The sequence below is a fragment of the Pyxicephalus adspersus genome, chromosome 10 (genome assembly GCF_032062135.1).
Source record: "Pyxicephalus adspersus chromosome 10, UCB_Pads_2.0, whole genome shotgun sequence".
Taxonomy (NCBI): domain Eukaryota; kingdom Metazoa; phylum Chordata; class Amphibia; order Anura; family Pyxicephalidae; genus Pyxicephalus; species Pyxicephalus adspersus.
The window spans coordinates 20,397,319-20,415,260 of NC_092867.1; the positions used below are offsets into that span (position 1 = coordinate 20,397,319).

Sequence of the window (17,942 nt, forward strand, 5' to 3'; positions counted from 1 at the left end):
TTTAAGTGGCCACTACACAGATATAGTTCAGGGTTATCCTTAAAAACCCATGAGGTGAAGTCCTTCATGTACAAAGGTTTACTTTATGAATTTAGAAAGAGAAATATTAGGCTGTCTATCTAGCGTCAGCTTGAAAGCCAGTCAACTAACATTTTCAAGAGTCAGCAAAAGCAGTCTTCACTATTTCCCTCAGGAAAAGTTTCCTTTAATAGTTAAACTTCAATGGCTTTCATATTCCAATATTAAGAAAAAAGAACATTTTGGCAAGATAAAAAGACAGAGCACAGTGTAAAGGATTTTAGGGTTCTGTGTTCTTACCTAATCCTTTTTTTCTCTTAAATGAGCACAATTGGCAGCCACGCGATAATGCAGATTTGGAAGATATGCTGAGACAGTTTAAACAAGGGGATATGAAAAACAGGACAAGTCTTCAACTTCTGTGATTCTTCAAGCAATTCCTCTTATCTCCCAACACGTGACAACTGCACGCAGGTCTATATCCATGGAGGGAGTCAAAGGTCTGGATTTACCAGTGCTTAAAAAGCAATAACAACTTCTAAACATATTTATTGAATAAAGTAGAAGAAATGGACCACAAACTAACTTTATACACATAATTCTTTATGGCTTATGTATTGCACTACATTCATCCCAGTGCAGTGAGTAGCTGATAAGTCCAATTAGGCAATTACAAGCACAGGGACCAATTAGTTGAAATAAAGCTGAGCAAACATGCTGTCTAAAATACCTAATGAAATGAAAAAACCTGTTGGGCCAGGTTGCTTTATCTTTTGTTGCAGTATAAGAGTTCTTTGAGCAATTAGACCAGCCTTTTTCAAACTTTTTATTGAAGGAACCCTTGAAATAAATTTCAGATCTTCAGGAACACCTGGTACAATTCATAGTATATTAGCATGGTGGTCAATGGGAAGAATGCATCTTACATTACTAGCCAGTGTGAAGAGTTTCAGCCCTACAAGATAGCCAAAAAGATCACAAGATCCAAAATGTTGAATGCTCAAGGAATCCCTATCAACTTCCGGAGGAACTTTGGTTGAGAAACATTGCCTTAGACAATAACTTCAGGATTCTTACAAATATTGGTAGAATCTTTAAAAGCTATGACAGACGGTAAAATGGACCTCTGCAGACTGAGCAGGGGGTCTTTCAGCCGGTGCCTAAAACAAAAACAATTGTCACTAGAGCTGTTATACCTAACTTCCCTCCAGTGAGGTCCATCACAGTAAATAATTTTCCCTGCTAGAAGTCTTCAGTCCTACTAGTTGAATAACAGAGACCGAAGAAAATATCATAACTTTATGGCTTTATGGACCTGTCCTCTGAAAGGGTGTCACTATGGCAGCTGGACTCATATAGACTGATGCACAGTGCTGACACACAGTGCAGCTCTCAGCATCATCAGGGACTGCCTCGTGAGAAGAGTAAGAAAACTCTGCGCATCCCACAGACCACTTAAAGACATTTGGAAAAAAAGCAAGTAAAAAAAACACAACAGCAAAAAATACATGGGAGTATTTCTTGTGGAGACGGAAAGGCACTGAAGATGAAGAAGGTAAGCTCAGATCTGGACTTTATTTTCAGGTATTGTTTTAACTGAATCTGATTGCTTTTCTTCAGTACAACGTTTTACTTAAAGCATCAAGTTTGTTACAAAGTAAAACATTAAAACAGTAAAACAACAATATTCTGAAACAATAGAAGTCAGGGCAGGATTTCTAAGATGCCTGAATGATTGCTATGCCAGGCTTTGGGGCCACTCATAGAAATGAGATCCTCACACGAAGCAGCTGTTAACAGCCAAATCAGGGATCAGCCTCTGGCATTCTCGCTTATATAGTTCCTATAGTGTTTTCTGATGGTTTTGTGAAATTTTACTGAAAGGTGGATTATCGCGGCTGCATTCATAAATACAGCTGTGGGAATCCTCCAGTCAGTAAGTAATCGGCAGGCACTACAGGTCAGAATGAGGGAACTCTATCTAGGAACACATAGTACAGGACTGCAACAATCAGAGGAGCTGACAGCTCCGCTCCTGATTGGTCCTGCAGGTCCCAAAAATTCGGTCTCACAAGCCCACACTTTTTTGTCTTGCGAGCTACTTTAAAAATGATCAAGTCAAAATGATCTACCAACAATAAAATCTTGGACTGAACTACTGTGCGCAGTAGAGTTTTTTTTTTGAAAGGCAGGGCTCCATGATCTACTCACGTTGCCTTTCGATCTACCGGGAAATAGCGATCCACTTATTGGACACCCCTGCATTAAAGGGAAGATTTTACATATTTGTAAAATTAGAGCTAAACCTTGGACAGATTAAAAAAAAAAAACAATCAATCAATACAGTTACTATTGTAGTCATTAAGTAACTCAATGTAACTCAGGGTGTTAACAGGGTTTCAGAATTTGTTTTTCCATCAGCCTCTTGTAATTCCCTTTGCAGCAGCACACGGACTGCGAGAGAAAGGGACAGCGCTAATGACCAAAAAGACTCTGCTAAAGTGCACATATACTGACAGAGAACATGCTGACAGGATAAGAAAGAGTAAAAAGGGGGATTACTTTATTAGTGTACTGGGGATGTGTTTTCAACCAAGCTTTTTATTGCACCAAGGCCATAGCTGTGCTGTCTGTCAAGGGTGCCTGGATCACAAGATAAGTGTACAGAAATATAAATCCTTTGATAGCTAAAACAGAGACAAAGAAAGAAGAGTTAGGGGAGCAAAGGAGAGAAAAAGAAAGAAGCAGAAAAGTAGGAAAAACAGAGAGGAGAGGAAGAGAAGAAACGGAAAAGAATGAAAATGAGGAGAGAAACGGGAGGGACAAAAAATGAGAGAAAATACAGGAAAAGGGAAAACATGAAACTAGAGGGGATGAGTACAAACAGGAAAGGAAGTATAAAGGGGAGAAGCAAAAATGAAGGGGATAGAAGGAGGAGGAGCAAAAAAAAGGGAAAAAGAGAGGATACGAAATATGGAATAAAAAAGAGCACAAAAGAGAGAAAAGGAGCAGAGAAAATAGGGGAGCAAAGTGAGAAGTAAAAAGACAGAAAAGAAGTACTAAAGAAAGGAAAGGATAAAAAAAAATAAGGCACAGAGCAGGACAGGGGTGTAACTGTCCACCCTCCCTGTGTCTAGTAAATGCTGAATATAGAGAGGGAAGTAAAGGGTGAGAAAAGAAAAGGAAAGAGTAGTTAAAAAAAGAGTGGAGCTTAAAAGAAAGTGGAGCTTGGGGAGGAAAGAAAAGGAGTAGAGGAAATGAAAGAAGAGAGAATAAAATGGAGAGGAGAATACAGGGAAAGGAAAAGAACGGAAAAGAAAAGAGAAGATAATAGGGAAGAAGAGGGGAAACTGGCCCAAATCATAATACAGGGTGTCTACCATGACACTCCCACACTTCCAGTTTACACGTGTGATACCATTGGTGCAGTATACCAGGATATGCTTGAGATCTTTGCTGTACTACATAAAACAGTCATTAAGCTAGGCATCATTTTTCATCATTACCCCATCAGATGTATTTTTTTATGGGCATACTTGACAAAGTGTACATTACATGTTTCAAGAATAATGGATTTAAAATGAATACCAGATGTCATGAGTCCTGTCACAATAGACATGCTGCAATACACGCGTATTAAATTGCCTATATACTAGATTTTCTTTGTGGCAAAGTTGGCCATGTAACCTGAAAACTGTGCTTTTAACTTCCAAATGCTGAGTATTGGTTGTGTACTTATTTTCCTCCAAACTGATGGACAAAATACCTCTTTTTGTAGTTCCATAAAAGGATCATATTTTAATTTCTGAAAACATTAATTTTCCCATTAAAAAGTTTTCTGACATATTCCCTTTGATAAACATTAGCGGGAATTAGCGGTTTGTGGCTAATTTTACACAGATAAAACAGCCACAGATATTTGGCTTGAGGAAGCTACATTCTTCTTCAATTAATGCCCTATATATGGTACCGATGTAGCGTCACAAACAAATATTATTAGTTACAAGTTATTTAACATACCCAATGGTTGAAAATTACTTTGGACATCACACTGATAAAATTGGAGACATAGTTTTTATGTATTTGATGATTGCTTGAAGTTTAACATCAATGCAGGCAAGTATGAACCAACGTTAGTTTTTATTTGATTTTCATTGACAAAAGTCTCACATGACCACCATATTGGGCAGGCCATACAGAACATAGTTAAAAGAGGACTGGTCCGCAACAGGGGACGATGGACAACATGGACTGGCTAGCTTATTGTGTTCTTCCTCTGAGACCTCTCCATCTGTGAAAACATACAAAATGACATGCATGAACAAAGCACAGAGAAATGGCACATACTAAAGGTATACATGCAGAAAAGATGAAGACAAAAATCCTGAAGCCATAGAAAACCAGGCAACAAGGATTGTCATCAATCGCTTCGGATGAAATAGTCCTTTGTTGAATTCCATTGTCTGATTCAGAAGCTGTGTATTCTTTTTAAAGCTGTCATTTCACTTATAATAAACAGGCGCTTTATTGCCCTGATATTGCAAAAAGCTTTTAAGTCAGACAATGCCATCACAAAACTAATAGGGTTAAAACAGATTTCCTTTAAACTCAAAGTTAAACAGACAATCACAATAGAACACCCACACCCTCGAAGCAACACCTGCATTTCTTCATTTTTAAAATCTTATATATGAAGTTCTGTGGTCTTTTTTCTTCAGGGGCAGTAGATGCTGGTTCTTCATGATGTAGAGAATTATGGTCAAGTACTGACATTGGCACTGTTCTATGCATCATTCACTTGTGAACCCAGAGAGGCTTGATGATTTACTTTTAGAGGTCCCTGATGACCTGGCAATGCAAATTGGTGAGTAGAATGACTTGGGCTTTAATTCCAATCAAATGTAAAAACAAGGAAGCAAAAGGCATGAACATCATGTTTTGATGCAAAAGACAAATGTGCTTATTTTTCTTAGTGCATGTCATCTCTAGTTGTAAAATACTAGAAAACTAGTGCTAGTCTGCCATTACCTGGTGTAAGCACAGCAAAATTTAATTGAAACACTTGCCATAGCAAAGAACCAGGTGGGGTTTCTATCAGCTTGTTTTATTACAAGCAAAAGTTTTATTTTAGGCTTCTGGAATATCTGCAAATTTGGAAGGTACAGAACAATCACAAATTGAGGAGTTATTAGTATAAACACCATAAACGTGGCCTCACAGCTGTACCAAGTCGCCTCAACCATAGACATTCAACAACATTCAGTTTTATTCACATTAAAAACAAAAAATTCCAATATACTTAACACAGAGGTAGAGTGGATTGAAAGCATTAGTTCTTGGCAAAGTTCTTTAAGACCGAGGAAGTGAAAAAAAGAATTGATCACAGTAAATCCCCTTGACCCAAAGCTTTGAAGCTTGTGTAAAGTTTTTTTAATGCTACAGACCAGTTACATTTCCTTCATGAAACAGCTGTACATAATACATTAAAAAAACAAACATATACAATATGAATGAGTGAAGCTGTCCTGAAATGAACTCATATTGAAAATACATGTAGCAGAAAACCAGGCTTGATTCATAGAAGGACCTACCTTTCATGGTCGCCTGTGAGCAGCTCTTGAGTTTTCGCTGGCTGTGTACAGTCTGTCCAGTGGTCTTGCCAAGAGCTAGCAGATCTGTAATGTTACATAACAGAGCAAAACATATAAAATATGATTAACAACAATCTACATGACAGAAGCAATTATACATTTTGTTTCTTCCACTTGATTTCATTTCAGAAAGTGGTGGGAGAAAACACAGAATAGGCTGTGCTAGGTTTGGCATGCTGCAACATTCTCACATACACAGTTATTATCCCATGCTGACTTTCTGAGTCTAAGTTTTCAGACTGCTAATAAAGGATATTATCTAATTATTCTCAGAGTCAAAGTTACATAATAAATTTATAGGTGGATAACTGTAAATTCCAAAATGATAAATCCATGTAATAAATTCTATTGCACAGAATGACAAATAAAGTAAGTATATGACATTAAAGCTGACATTAAAGTAAGTATATGATGTAAAAACAAAAACAATAGAGAACAAAAAAAGGGACATACCAATGGGACTTTAACAACAGTTATTTTTCATAAAAGCCTAAACATTTTATTACAATTTATTAATTGCATGCATACATAAAAAACCATTGCTTAATTTGTTAAAATATATTGTGCTGACATAGTACATATACTGAAATTTGTCCTTTATCCAATGCGTTTTGTAGACAGAGTCCACTTCTTCAGGGATATGGTACAACACAACTAAGTATCTCAGCACCTTAAAACATAAATATTGCACCTTGTCCCCCAGTGCAGAGGCAAGCAATAGGAGAGTCAGCGGGGACCACAGCCCACAGATCAGGGGACCACTCTAGATATCTTCACAATCTCCATTCAGCGATTAATGTAGAAATATCAGTTTTGGTACTTTATATAGAGCATATTTCTCTAGCTGATGAAACTCAGGATCCGCTTTATGAACCTAGAGAAATATGTTCTATATAAGACCAAAGTACCAAAACGGATATTTCTACATTAATCGCTGAATGGATATCTAGAGTGGTCCTCTGATCTGTGGTCCCCGCTGACTCCACTCTGGCTTGCCTCTGCACTGGGGGACAAAGTGCATTATTTATGTTTTACTGTGCTGAGATACTTAGTTGTGTTGTACCATATCCCTGAAGAAGTGAAATTAAGCAATGTTTTTTTATGGATGGATGTGATTAATAAATTGTAATAAAATGTTTAGGCTTTTATGAAAAATAACTGTCATTATAGTCCCATTGGTATGTCCCTTTTTTTCTTCTCTATAAGTAGGGATGTTGACAGTATGTAAAAGAAATATGGGGGAGGATCTTATAAGATAAAACTTACAGGCACACATTTTGCCTTCACAGAGTGCTGAATCCCACGCATTCTGGGATTCCAGATATATGAGCATGGGAAAGGTAGCTATTCAATATTTTATTTTGCATGTGTAGTTTTTTTTTTAAGTCATAGATGGTCGACTCTTTTGGGCAAGGGTCCTCTTCTACTCACTGTTTGCATTTGTCTGTAATTTGTGACACCAATAATAAATGTGCAGAGCTAAATAATAAGTTGATGCTTTATTAAAAGTGTTTATTAATAATACTAAACACATAGGTAGAAGATGGCAAAGTAAAGCTAGTTATATACTTTAGAGGGTGACCTTTAGGACCCATTATTGTCAAAGCACAGTTTAGCAAACAGCAAACTTATTCTGGAAAGAAAGGTCTAAGGTTCTTACTCAATTAACTACCAGTTTGACACAGTCTCTTTCTTTGTGGTAGATAAATCTCCTAAGGGACCACCCACCAATAGAGTGTAATTTATTACCAGACTGGGCAAGTGACATCTCATGTCTATGAACAGTCCAATGCATGAAAAGCACTGTGGATATCCTATGAAGTCTATTTCACTGGCTTGGGATTTTGATTGAAATTTTTTTCAGAAGATACAAAGCACAAAAGCTGTCATCTGGATTTGTCAAGAACTTTACATTTACTCTGAAGTTTGATAAGTTACATCAGCATAATAAAAAATAACACTGTGGTTACTGTAATTCCGCACAGCTACTCACACTCTGAGAGAAAGTCCAAGTTTTTGGCATTCTGATCCACACTTGTCTGCCACTGGTTGAGCATTACAGAGCGGACGCCTACCACACTTAGCAGGAGGGCTGTTTCCACTGGTCTTTCCAGTAACAACTGACTTTTACTAAACAGGCAAAAAATGATTTTGTGAGTTCAGAGAAAGTAATTATTGCTAGTAATAATTAAAAAAGTCAGGGTTTCAAACAGTAAAATGAAAACACACAACACTTTTCTTAACACATTGAACAGCATGTCGGAAGGATAACCTTTTCATCAAAGGTACTTTTTTCAGGTCATCCTTGCGACTAAGATGCTGTAAATTTCCTTTTCCTTCAGAGTGATCCGAATGACGGTGATCATCATCACCCAGAACAAGTATGCATTCTGCTCTGTTGTAGTTACATATTGCCTACTAAAAGTTTAAACTTATTTTGTTTTGCCAGTAAGAAAACTTTGTAAGGAAAAAATGTGTTCAATTCCTCCAGGTATAGGCAAAATCTTACAATTCATCTATAAAGCACATCTGGGACAATCCAGTTCTCACAATCACAACAAGACATGCATACAGAGATGGTTTGGTGCACTGAAGCTTGGAGAAGGTTTAAAAATGGCCCATTTTTTAAAACATTAGGAGGTATCTACAATACTACAATAAAGGAAACTTTTAGATACACCAAAAGCTATCTAAAGTGTTTTGCCCATCATACACATTCCTCCATCACACACTACCTCTTTTGTACATCAATTGTTGATTGCCTCGAAAAACTCTGATTTGTTCGCATCTGATCTATCAGAATCATCAGTTGACAATCTGAAACAGAATTACATTAATTAACAATATATATTTATGCAAGAACAGGAATTGCAATAAAAAGTGATTGTGATATTGATTTTAATGGGACGGCAGATCAGAATACATATTGGAATACAACCTAATAGGAATTCTTTACAACTCTTTTTAGAATTCCCTGCAGACTCTATCAAACCAATTGGAAACATTCCTTTTAGACAGTACTTATGTCTGGTCTGGCAGGATTTATCCTCAGATAGCACTACTAAAAATTAACAAATCTAGATTGTATGTTTGACCTATTATTAAAAGAAAGTAAGGGACATATGTCCACAAGTGCAAAAGATGCTTACACAGCCTTAATGTTGTCACCCTTTGAGGATTCTACAACGTGACATTGTATTAACCTTAGAATTCCTGCCATCCCACAGATCCCCAGAAAGAGCAACAATTCTGCTGAATTGCTGAATTACTTCTATTTGTTGATCTGCCTATTACTGAAAACCATTTAGAAGGACAAAAATTGACAGTTTCAACAAGTTCTTGAAGTCAATCATTGCTGACCACCCACCTACAGATATTGAATTATACCTTCACTTTGGCTTTCTAACTTGCATTTTTGTTCAATGTAAGGGACTTTGAAGAAATGTCAGCCACAAAGGCAACTAACATTTTTCAGGCGTGACAACTAGCATCTTCTGTAGATGAGTTCAGCAATGGCAGCCTTTATATACAAAATAGCTTAAATGTGGCCTGGATCACTAGATCACTAAAACAAGCTCAAAATTGCCTTGTGTGGATTGTCTTTATTTCTTTTTTCCTAGACCTAATGTGTTAATGGCTCCTCAAAAACATTTTCTCTTAATTTTAACAGTTTACATCCCTTTTCTCAAAACTAAAAAATATGCAAAACTTAGAAATTGGATGAAATATGTAACAGGATAAAAGCTAACAGGCAAATCAGTAAAATTAACACATCATCCCGTTAATTACTGGCACACATGAATTACTAAAGTGCTGAGATAACTCACTGACCAATCCTAATTACTCATATGACTTAGATATATCAGCAAATAAAAGGATGTGTGTCCAGTGATAGCCCTGCAAAGAAGAAGCTTGCATTTTACATTTAGCTATCCCTTTCAAAAATGCATCACCACTGCTGCTATATGTCCAACAAAGGATAATGGATCTCATCTTGTAAGTGAAGGACATCTCGGTGAAGACTAGAATGATTAATAATTTAAATACAAGATGTATTTTGATCATCCAATCAGCTTCTGTCATTTGATGTTAAACATAAAACAAGGACAACAGGAAATATTCCTGTTAGCGCACACTTCACAAATTACCCCTTTTTTGTTTCAAAGTATCTTTCAATCTTCTTTTAATGGGCCCATTTTGTTAGTGGTGGAGCTTTACATGTTTACTTTATTAGAAACCTCCACAGACATATGCACATCCCCCCTAATATTTGCGGCTCCCAGAAATGAAAGAAAAGCCTTCTTACTAGTTACACAGGGCTATGGACTTCCTGCAAAAAGCACTGCTTGGCTCAGCACTGCAGCATTTTGTAAAATTGTATTAAAAAGGAATTTATTTTCAGCATCATTTATTGTAACCTAGTAAATTCACTAATGATACTGAAGTATACATTTCAAAGCACAAATGCTAAATAGCTTTTTGTGTATTTAGAGATGTACAGTGTATGTGGTTTCCTTAACAATCCTTTGTGTAAAGATTGGAAAGTTATTTTATGCTCACCTGTGAAATCCATGGCAAGGATTTTATCCAGCATTACATGAGACAGAAGCTTCTCTGCGCCATAGAAAATGAAGGCACTGCAACTGGTCATCAGATTTTCCCACTCTGCATGGCTGGAACAAAGAGAGTCTATGTTTTATTTCATATTTTATTACAGAGGTAGAATTTCTTATTTTTGAAAGAATTACTTAGACTTTGAGTATGTATATAGGAATTTCCATAACTATCCAAAAGAGATAGAGATTAAGGTTGACTTACTAAAATATTTCACAATGCTCACAAAATGAGATGTGTAACCATTTTCCTAAATTATCCAAAAATGTAAATAGAAAATCCCAAATTTTTTAACATCCAACCTGCACATGGTTAGATAACAGAGGTAAACGTTAATGTATGTTATGTGAACATCCTTGCATAGTTCACAATTTTCACAAACACTCTTTGCAACAAATGGATAAGACCCTTTTGCAACAAGACTGCCCTATGCAGAAAGTCAGCTTCACAAAGATGTGGCTTGATGGACTTGGTGTGAAGAAACTCATATGGCTGGCACAGAGCCCTGACCCTCAATACTATTGAAAAATGTAGAATGAACAGCAATACAGTTTACAAGACAGGCGTCCGCATTCAGTATCAATGCTTGACCTTACAAATGTTTCCTTAATAAAAACTCCAACAGACACATCCCAATTCTACTGCAAAACCTTCTCATAACCTTATCTCTAATAATGTCTATGTTTTTTTGGAATGGATGCTCTAACAAGTAATTATACAGCAGGGACTAAGGGAGGGTATAAGGACTGAACATGTCAATGTTTTTTTTCAGTAAATATATATTTAATGGGGCTATTGATATGACTTTCACACCAGATGTTGGTAAAAACCCAAGTTTTTGACATATACAAAGAAATCAGAACAAATATGTCCATAAATTATGTGTAATAAAGTTGAATGTCACAGGGAATAAGTATTGAAGACACTTATTGAAATGTATTTAAAACTTAGCAGAAAAGTCTTTGTTGGTAATAACAGCTTCAAGATGCCCATGTGCCCTCAAAACTAGTAAAAAAGGAGACTCTCAGACTTACCAACAGTCTAGGAAAAATGTCAGTTCAAATGTAACAAAACACTTATATTTATTGAACACAGATATTTTATTTTCTGAAAACAGTAGAGAAGTATTAAAAGCACCAACAGTAATTGTCGCACTCTGTGTCAGCAAATTAAAACCCAACCTTATCAACAATGCATTCAAGCATCAAACAGTGGCATGGGAGATCAAGCTTTTGCAACAGCAAACTTATATTTTGTTTTTATTATTATACTGGACATTGTGTTAGGATGCATAAAACATAGACACTATTTTAATTGAATAAAGAATGCTTAGTTGCCCTTTTAAAAATGTCTCTGGCGTGTGTTTTTATTGGGACCAAGGATTCTACCTCTTCCCTACTCTAAACAATATGAGAAAGAAAAGAAAATTGACTGGACATCCACTTTAAATTTTGTAATCTCTACTGCAGCTTTTAAAATTAAAATGAGTATATCTAGGTCCTCTATGTGTCACCTTTCATTGCAGGGAAGCATATACAATATTGACTGTAAAAACATCAATACAACAGTTGCTTAAAAACAATTAAAAGATAACAATGAAATACATTGGCTTTTATTGACGCTAAAAGCAAATTGCTGTATCCTACATGGAGAACAAACCTGGGCACACGTGTATTGCCTATAATTCCTTCCCAATGAGCTGTAAATTGCTGTCCGTATTTTACAAGAACCTCATTTATTCTGTAGGTCGGGCTGAGAGTTTCTGTAAAAAGACATGATAAATAGAAAATTGAGCGCTTCATCTCTTATACAGACCATTTACTTTGCTTTTATCTAGCATGTGTGAAACAATAATAATAAACAGATAACGAAGGTCTCTTTGTATTTACCAAAATTAGACCTTAACAAATCTATATGTAATAACTCCAGCATCATTTGTATTATTTTACTACACTAACAAAGACAGAATGGTCACACAAAGACATTGACAAAAACAGAATAGGTATAGAGAGACAATAATTATTAAGTCAACTTTATGAAACAAATAAGCTGGTCATATGTTAGCTATAGAATAGTTCTAGACTAAAACTTAGGGTAATACTGTTAAAAGGACCTGTGCTTTGCTCTGGCTATGAAGACATTTGGTGCAACCAAAATTGACCCCTCATCCTGATTTTTTTGTACTGTTGAATACAATGGTATTTCCAGTTAGTGGTACAATGTGACTATCTCTACTTTACCTTACAACTTTACCCCAGCCTAAACAGCTATTTGCCAGTCCCAACCAATGTTGCAGTCCTTAACCCTCTCTAACCTCTAATCACACAGGCAAGCTATACAAAACTTTTTCTTTTCACTCCAGTGGGGTAGCAAATAAAATGTTATTTGTTTTAATAAACACTGTATAAAAAGGGAACACCTTTTTTACACAAGAGCTCTAATATTGTACATCATTACCTGGTTCTAGTACGTCATTGTATGGATCCACAATATCTGATACAAGTTATTAAAGAAATAAAACATATTAATGGGATATGATTAGGGGGTAGTCACTCCAAAAGTTAATATGTGCTCTACGTTTGGGATAGTGGATGAAATCATGAGATAACTGTAACTGTGTATTGGATCAAGTATGCCATCCTTCATTTTACAATACAAGCTGATTTTATACTAGGGTATAGTGAAGTAAAAATAATTGCTTTAATACAATTAATTGTTTTAAAAATGACTGATCTGTATGATACGAGTAATTATAAAAACTTTCTTTTGCACTTTCCCAGGTACAGAATATTTTTGACTACTTAACTTCATTTAATTCCTTATCAACATGTATAAGGCTTATTACACAGTGCCTGATTTATTAAAGCCCCCTAAGGCTGGAGAGGATACACTTTCAACATTGAAGCTGGGTGATCCAGCAAACCTGGAATAGATCTGGTCCTGGATTCAAAACATTTGCTCGCAAAAAGTAACTAACTTTAAAGAAATCCATTCCAGGTTTGCTGGATCACCCAACTTCACTGTTTAAAGTGTATCTTCTCCACCCTTAGAGAGGTTTATTAAATCAGGCCCACAGTAACTATAAATTGCACAACCATTTCAGTCCTGTTCCCACACTGACACTAACAGCCACACATTTCAAGCATTAAACTGCAAATATCATATTGTACAACATTAAGGATACACTTAAAACGGTGGGTTTCCACTGGCATGCAGTTAGCTGGCAGAACTCGATTAATGGGTACCTATAAACAAAAAGTTTAGTATAAAAATGAAAAAAACAGCAAACAAGTGTGCTAAATTGATTAAAAAGTACTATTTTTAGGGGAAACAAATTGAGTGAAAAGTAGAGGTGAAATAATGACTAGCTATGATGGAGGACCAAGTGTAAGTCTGAATGCATTACACAGAATATTCAACTCTAATATATATGATATATTAGTACAGATCTCCTGGAACAATGAAACATGGCTGGCTATCTCCTTATATATTGTGCTAGATGTATGAAGAAATGTATGACCAAGTAAACTCTAAGTAAGACTTGAGCTGAAGCTGATTGCTTTATTTCAATTGAATGTGATCCTTATGCTCCTTCTACATTTACTACAAAGGTACCCCAAGATTTGTCCTAACAAGCATTTATAATCCTAACCCCATTAGCACCAGGATTGGTTACATAGTCGACTTGACTAAAAGTTACTATCTTTTTGAATGTAGAGGTGGAGGGGGGAAGGAGGAGGCAATGGTGGTACACATTTTTGGTATCATGTAACATTTGAAAGGGTCTTCCAGTGATATGGCTATAAGCAGCCATGTCAATTGACTATTATCTAATATGCACAGTGTTAGTGTGGTGCACTTTATGTCCCTATAATGGTGACAAGAATGTGCTTTTTTAAGCACAAAAAGACATACCATATTTAGGTAGAGCTTCTGCTGCGAACTTGGTGAGCTTTGCGAATATAAAGACCTGGTATTCTCAATCTCTATCTACTACAGGATACTTACCATTTCTTACATTTAGTGAAAAGAGGATACACTATAACACAGGGGTGCCAAACTCTGGCCTGAGGGCCAAATATGGCCCTCAACGTCTTTTTTTTGGCCCCCAAAGGAATCCTAAATATGAACTGCAGCTGGCCCTTAGCTGCATTGAAATAGCGCCGCTACTACAATTCCCGGCATCACTTGCGTCTATAGACCAGCGGGCTCTCTGCTTATGCGTGGCCCCGCATTGGACTGTTTTATAGATGCAAGTAATGCCAGGAACTGTAGTAGCAGTGCTATTTCAATGAAGAGGAAGTTACAGCAGCGGGCCAATCAAAAGATTTAACCCATCTCAATTTTTTCAATATTCTTCAAGGTTGGCCCGCTACTTTGTCAAAGTTTTTAATTTTGGACCACTGTGTATTTCAGTTTGACACCCCTGCTATAATACCAAGTTTTCTGACCAGAATCTACCACCCAACAGTACATATGAGGATCTAAAGAAGGCCGCAAAAAGCAATGCAAGTACTTCTATTTACTCTATCACTTTTGTAAATTTCCCCTGTGGAAGCGATGATGTTTTTTTTATGATGAAGGGTCTAAAAAAATTTCAAGAACAAAGATGTCAGATTCTACATCAATCAAAATCAAATTAGTAGAAGAACCTGTCCATAAACAATAGATGTAACAAAAATCTAGCATACTTACAGCCTTTATGTTCTTTTTCTGTTTAGATTCTTTTGCACTCTTCACCTCTCGCTTTCCCACTCCATCTTCTATTAGATCACAAAGAATAACTCAGAAATATATTTTTTCTTGTCAAAATATCAGCTGTAATTAATAATTAATAAAGTCCACAACATAGATTCTTGCAAGAAAAGTGTTTTGTTCCCAAACATGCTGAGATGACAAGATTTGGGACACTCCTGGGGTTTCATGAGGCATGCACAACAGGTAAACACTGATGTATACAGAGCAGTAAGATGAATATTTAACCTAAAATGATGATTTGTTAGGGCATCACTATCAAAAAATCGCCTTTCCATTGAAATAGGTATATATTATAACATACTTGCTTTCTCCCTTCTTGTTGCATACTTGTTCTACACCAGTCAAAGTAATTATGCCAGAGTATACATTTGGTAATTGGTAAAAGCAAACTGGATATTCCAAAGATTTTCACAGGGATGGATGACGGAACGCCGAGTGCTGTACACATGCCAGATTTCCGTCCGGTATCAGCCCTGAGGCGATTATCGGACGAGAATCATCTTATGTGTTTATGTAGCCTTAGACTAATAGGTCTTAGATTTACACCTGTATTTAACATAGATGGACACCCTAGCAGGATGCCAGTTAGAGTACACTGTGTATTATGAACAACTACCATCTTTTTTTTAGAAAATATAGTTTGTTGCATATCAGGGCTGATTTCTTGCAGGCTTCTTGCAGCCATATTCTGACTACATGGATGTACTTTAGCAGAAACCAGCATTCTCACGTAGGGCCTTCATTTAATAAAGCTTTCAAAGACTGGATAAGACAGACAATCATGAGAGATCATGGGTGATCCAGCAAACCTGGAATGAATTTCCTAAAATATATTTGCTATTATTTTGTCTGAAATGCTTTCAGTCCTGGACCAGATCCATTCCTTGCTTGTTGATTCTTGGAGAGCATTAGTAAATCAGGCTTATAGTCTCTGTTGGAACAGCTTGTGAAAGGGTGACAATGCAAGAGAGGGATTAGGAGCGAGAGGCAGGACTTTGTTATCCAATAAAAGAAGGTCCTGAACAAGCATCTTCATGGAATAAACATTTGACATTATGCTTCATAAAATCTTTAGACTTAAAGGTTAGAAAATGAAAACTCCATTAACATTAACGGGATTATATGATATTTTAGTGATTGGGTTTACATCGACTTTAGGCTGAGCTAGTTTTAACTTTGAAGTTAATAGTATCACTTTTCAAACAAGTAAAAGGTGCTTCATGCCCGCTGTGACCGGCATAAAAAATACATTTAAAGCCAGCTCTAGAGTTCAAAAATTCACTTCATGATTTATAAAAACAATTCAGTTTTATAAAAAAAAAGAAACTTGCAGAGAATGTGAGCCTAAGTGCAATATAAATAATATTCTGTATATTTTGAGTTCAGACAATGATTATGTTGCCTTCATCCAGTACAGACAACATCTATGGTAATCACTGGTGTCCTTGACATTTTTTTGAACCTTAGTGAAATATACATAATTTTAAATAAGTTACCCATCTGTAAGAAGAAGTCAGACATACAACATAATGTAAGCAGAAGGTTAAATGTGTGTGTATATATCTCTAACAATATGTATATTGTGACAGAGTGTCCCAAAAGAGGTTAGAAATAGTGTTGAAATGGCAGGGAAAGTGTTAAAGGCTACAGGTAAAGAGTGTGTTAATGTGTTTGTATACCTTGTTCTTTAGGGCCCTGGAGCCAGCCAAGGGAAGTGAAGGGTGGGTTGTTTGGCCCAACCCTGACTTGGGATATATCCTCCTGCACTCAAGTGCAAAAGAGAGGAAATTGATCATCAAGAGGCTGAGGGAAGAGGATCAGACACTGTGTTGCAGGCTGATGTGTGCTGAGAAGGCAGCCAGAGGGTTCCAGGCTGAGAAGGCAGCCAGGGGGTTCCAGGCTGAGAAGGCAGCCAGAGGGTTCCAGGCTGAGAAGGCAGCCAGAGGGTTCCAGGCTGAGAAGGCAGCCAGAGGGTTCCAGGCTGAATGCAGTAAAGTGAATAAGAGTTGGGTTGATTACCTACAGTAAAAACTGTTTGTCAAAATGATCTGCAGATATAGGCAGCTAAAATTATTTTCAAATTTTAATATTTACTAAAAAGTCAATTTTGGTCCCGGACCCTGCTGCTCCTTGGTGCATCTTTAATGTGACGGATGGCCTCCCTGACCAACAGGGAGACTCAAATATGGGAAGGGATGAAGTCAACTTTGACTGTGATAGAAAAATATGGGATTTTCATAAAACTTTAGCTGCCTATCCAGAATTACTAATCCTTTTGACATAATGTTTTATCTAAAGTAACCTCAGATTACATGTTTATTAAATGTTTCTTTAATATTGCCTGGGTTACTAAAAAAATGACAGTAAATGTATCATGAAGGACCTTACATGATATTAAAGCTAACACAATTTAGAAGGATATTAAAATAAAATGAGGTCATGCTACCCATTTTGTAGGAAGTACATGTTGTCTTATAATATGGTGATATTCCCATGCAATCAAGAATACTGTGTTCTCTTTTACACTAAGAAACTCTTCCATACAGAGAGCAAGCTGTTATAATTTATGGCCTCCACTGTGACATACACATTACCTGTCTGCTCTGTATGGATCCTGTTATAGAGTAATTGAAGAGAAAAGTCTCTAGAAACGGAGTTAACACCATCATCTTTGAAAACTGCAAGAGCTTCCAGGGGCATCTGCTGAAGCGATCTGTCTGCCAATACTATAATGAAATCTCCAACTTCCACTGAGGCATCTATGGTAATGGAGGGAATGGATAGTATTGCAAAAGGCACAAACCAGTTAACAAACACACAAGTCCTCAGGAGAATATTAAAACATGTGAAATAAGACATGCCCAATAAAGCACATACAAAAACAGCGGCATTCTGAGCTTA

At 36.5% G+C, this 17,942-nt stretch overlaps 1 protein-coding gene across 1 annotated transcript in view; it reads right to left on the reverse strand.

The window, feature by feature from the left end:
* Positions 1–3,911: 3,911 nt before the first annotated feature.
* Positions 3,912–17,942, reverse strand: part of CFAP46 (cilia and flagella associated protein 46) — a 99,505-nt gene continuing 85,474 nt past the window's right edge. The window contains exons 50-59 of the mRNA XM_072424249.1: positions 17,636–17,800; positions 14,979–15,046; positions 13,468–13,528; positions 12,741–12,776; positions 11,943–12,045; positions 10,230–10,342; positions 8,405–8,486; positions 7,663–7,799; positions 5,610–5,693; positions 3,912–4,309 (exon numbers count right to left, since the gene is read on the reverse strand). Of these exons, the coding sequence (XP_072280350.1) occupies positions 4,185–4,309; positions 5,610–5,693; positions 7,663–7,799; positions 8,405–8,486; positions 10,230–10,342; positions 11,943–12,045; positions 12,741–12,776; positions 13,468–13,528; positions 14,979–15,046; positions 17,636–17,800 (974 nt within the window). The 3' untranslated portion in view covers positions 3,912–4,184. The remainder of the gene's footprint in view (positions 4,310–5,609; positions 5,694–7,662; positions 7,800–8,404; positions 8,487–10,229; positions 10,343–11,942; positions 12,046–12,740; positions 12,777–13,467; positions 13,529–14,978; positions 15,047–17,635; positions 17,801–17,942) is intronic.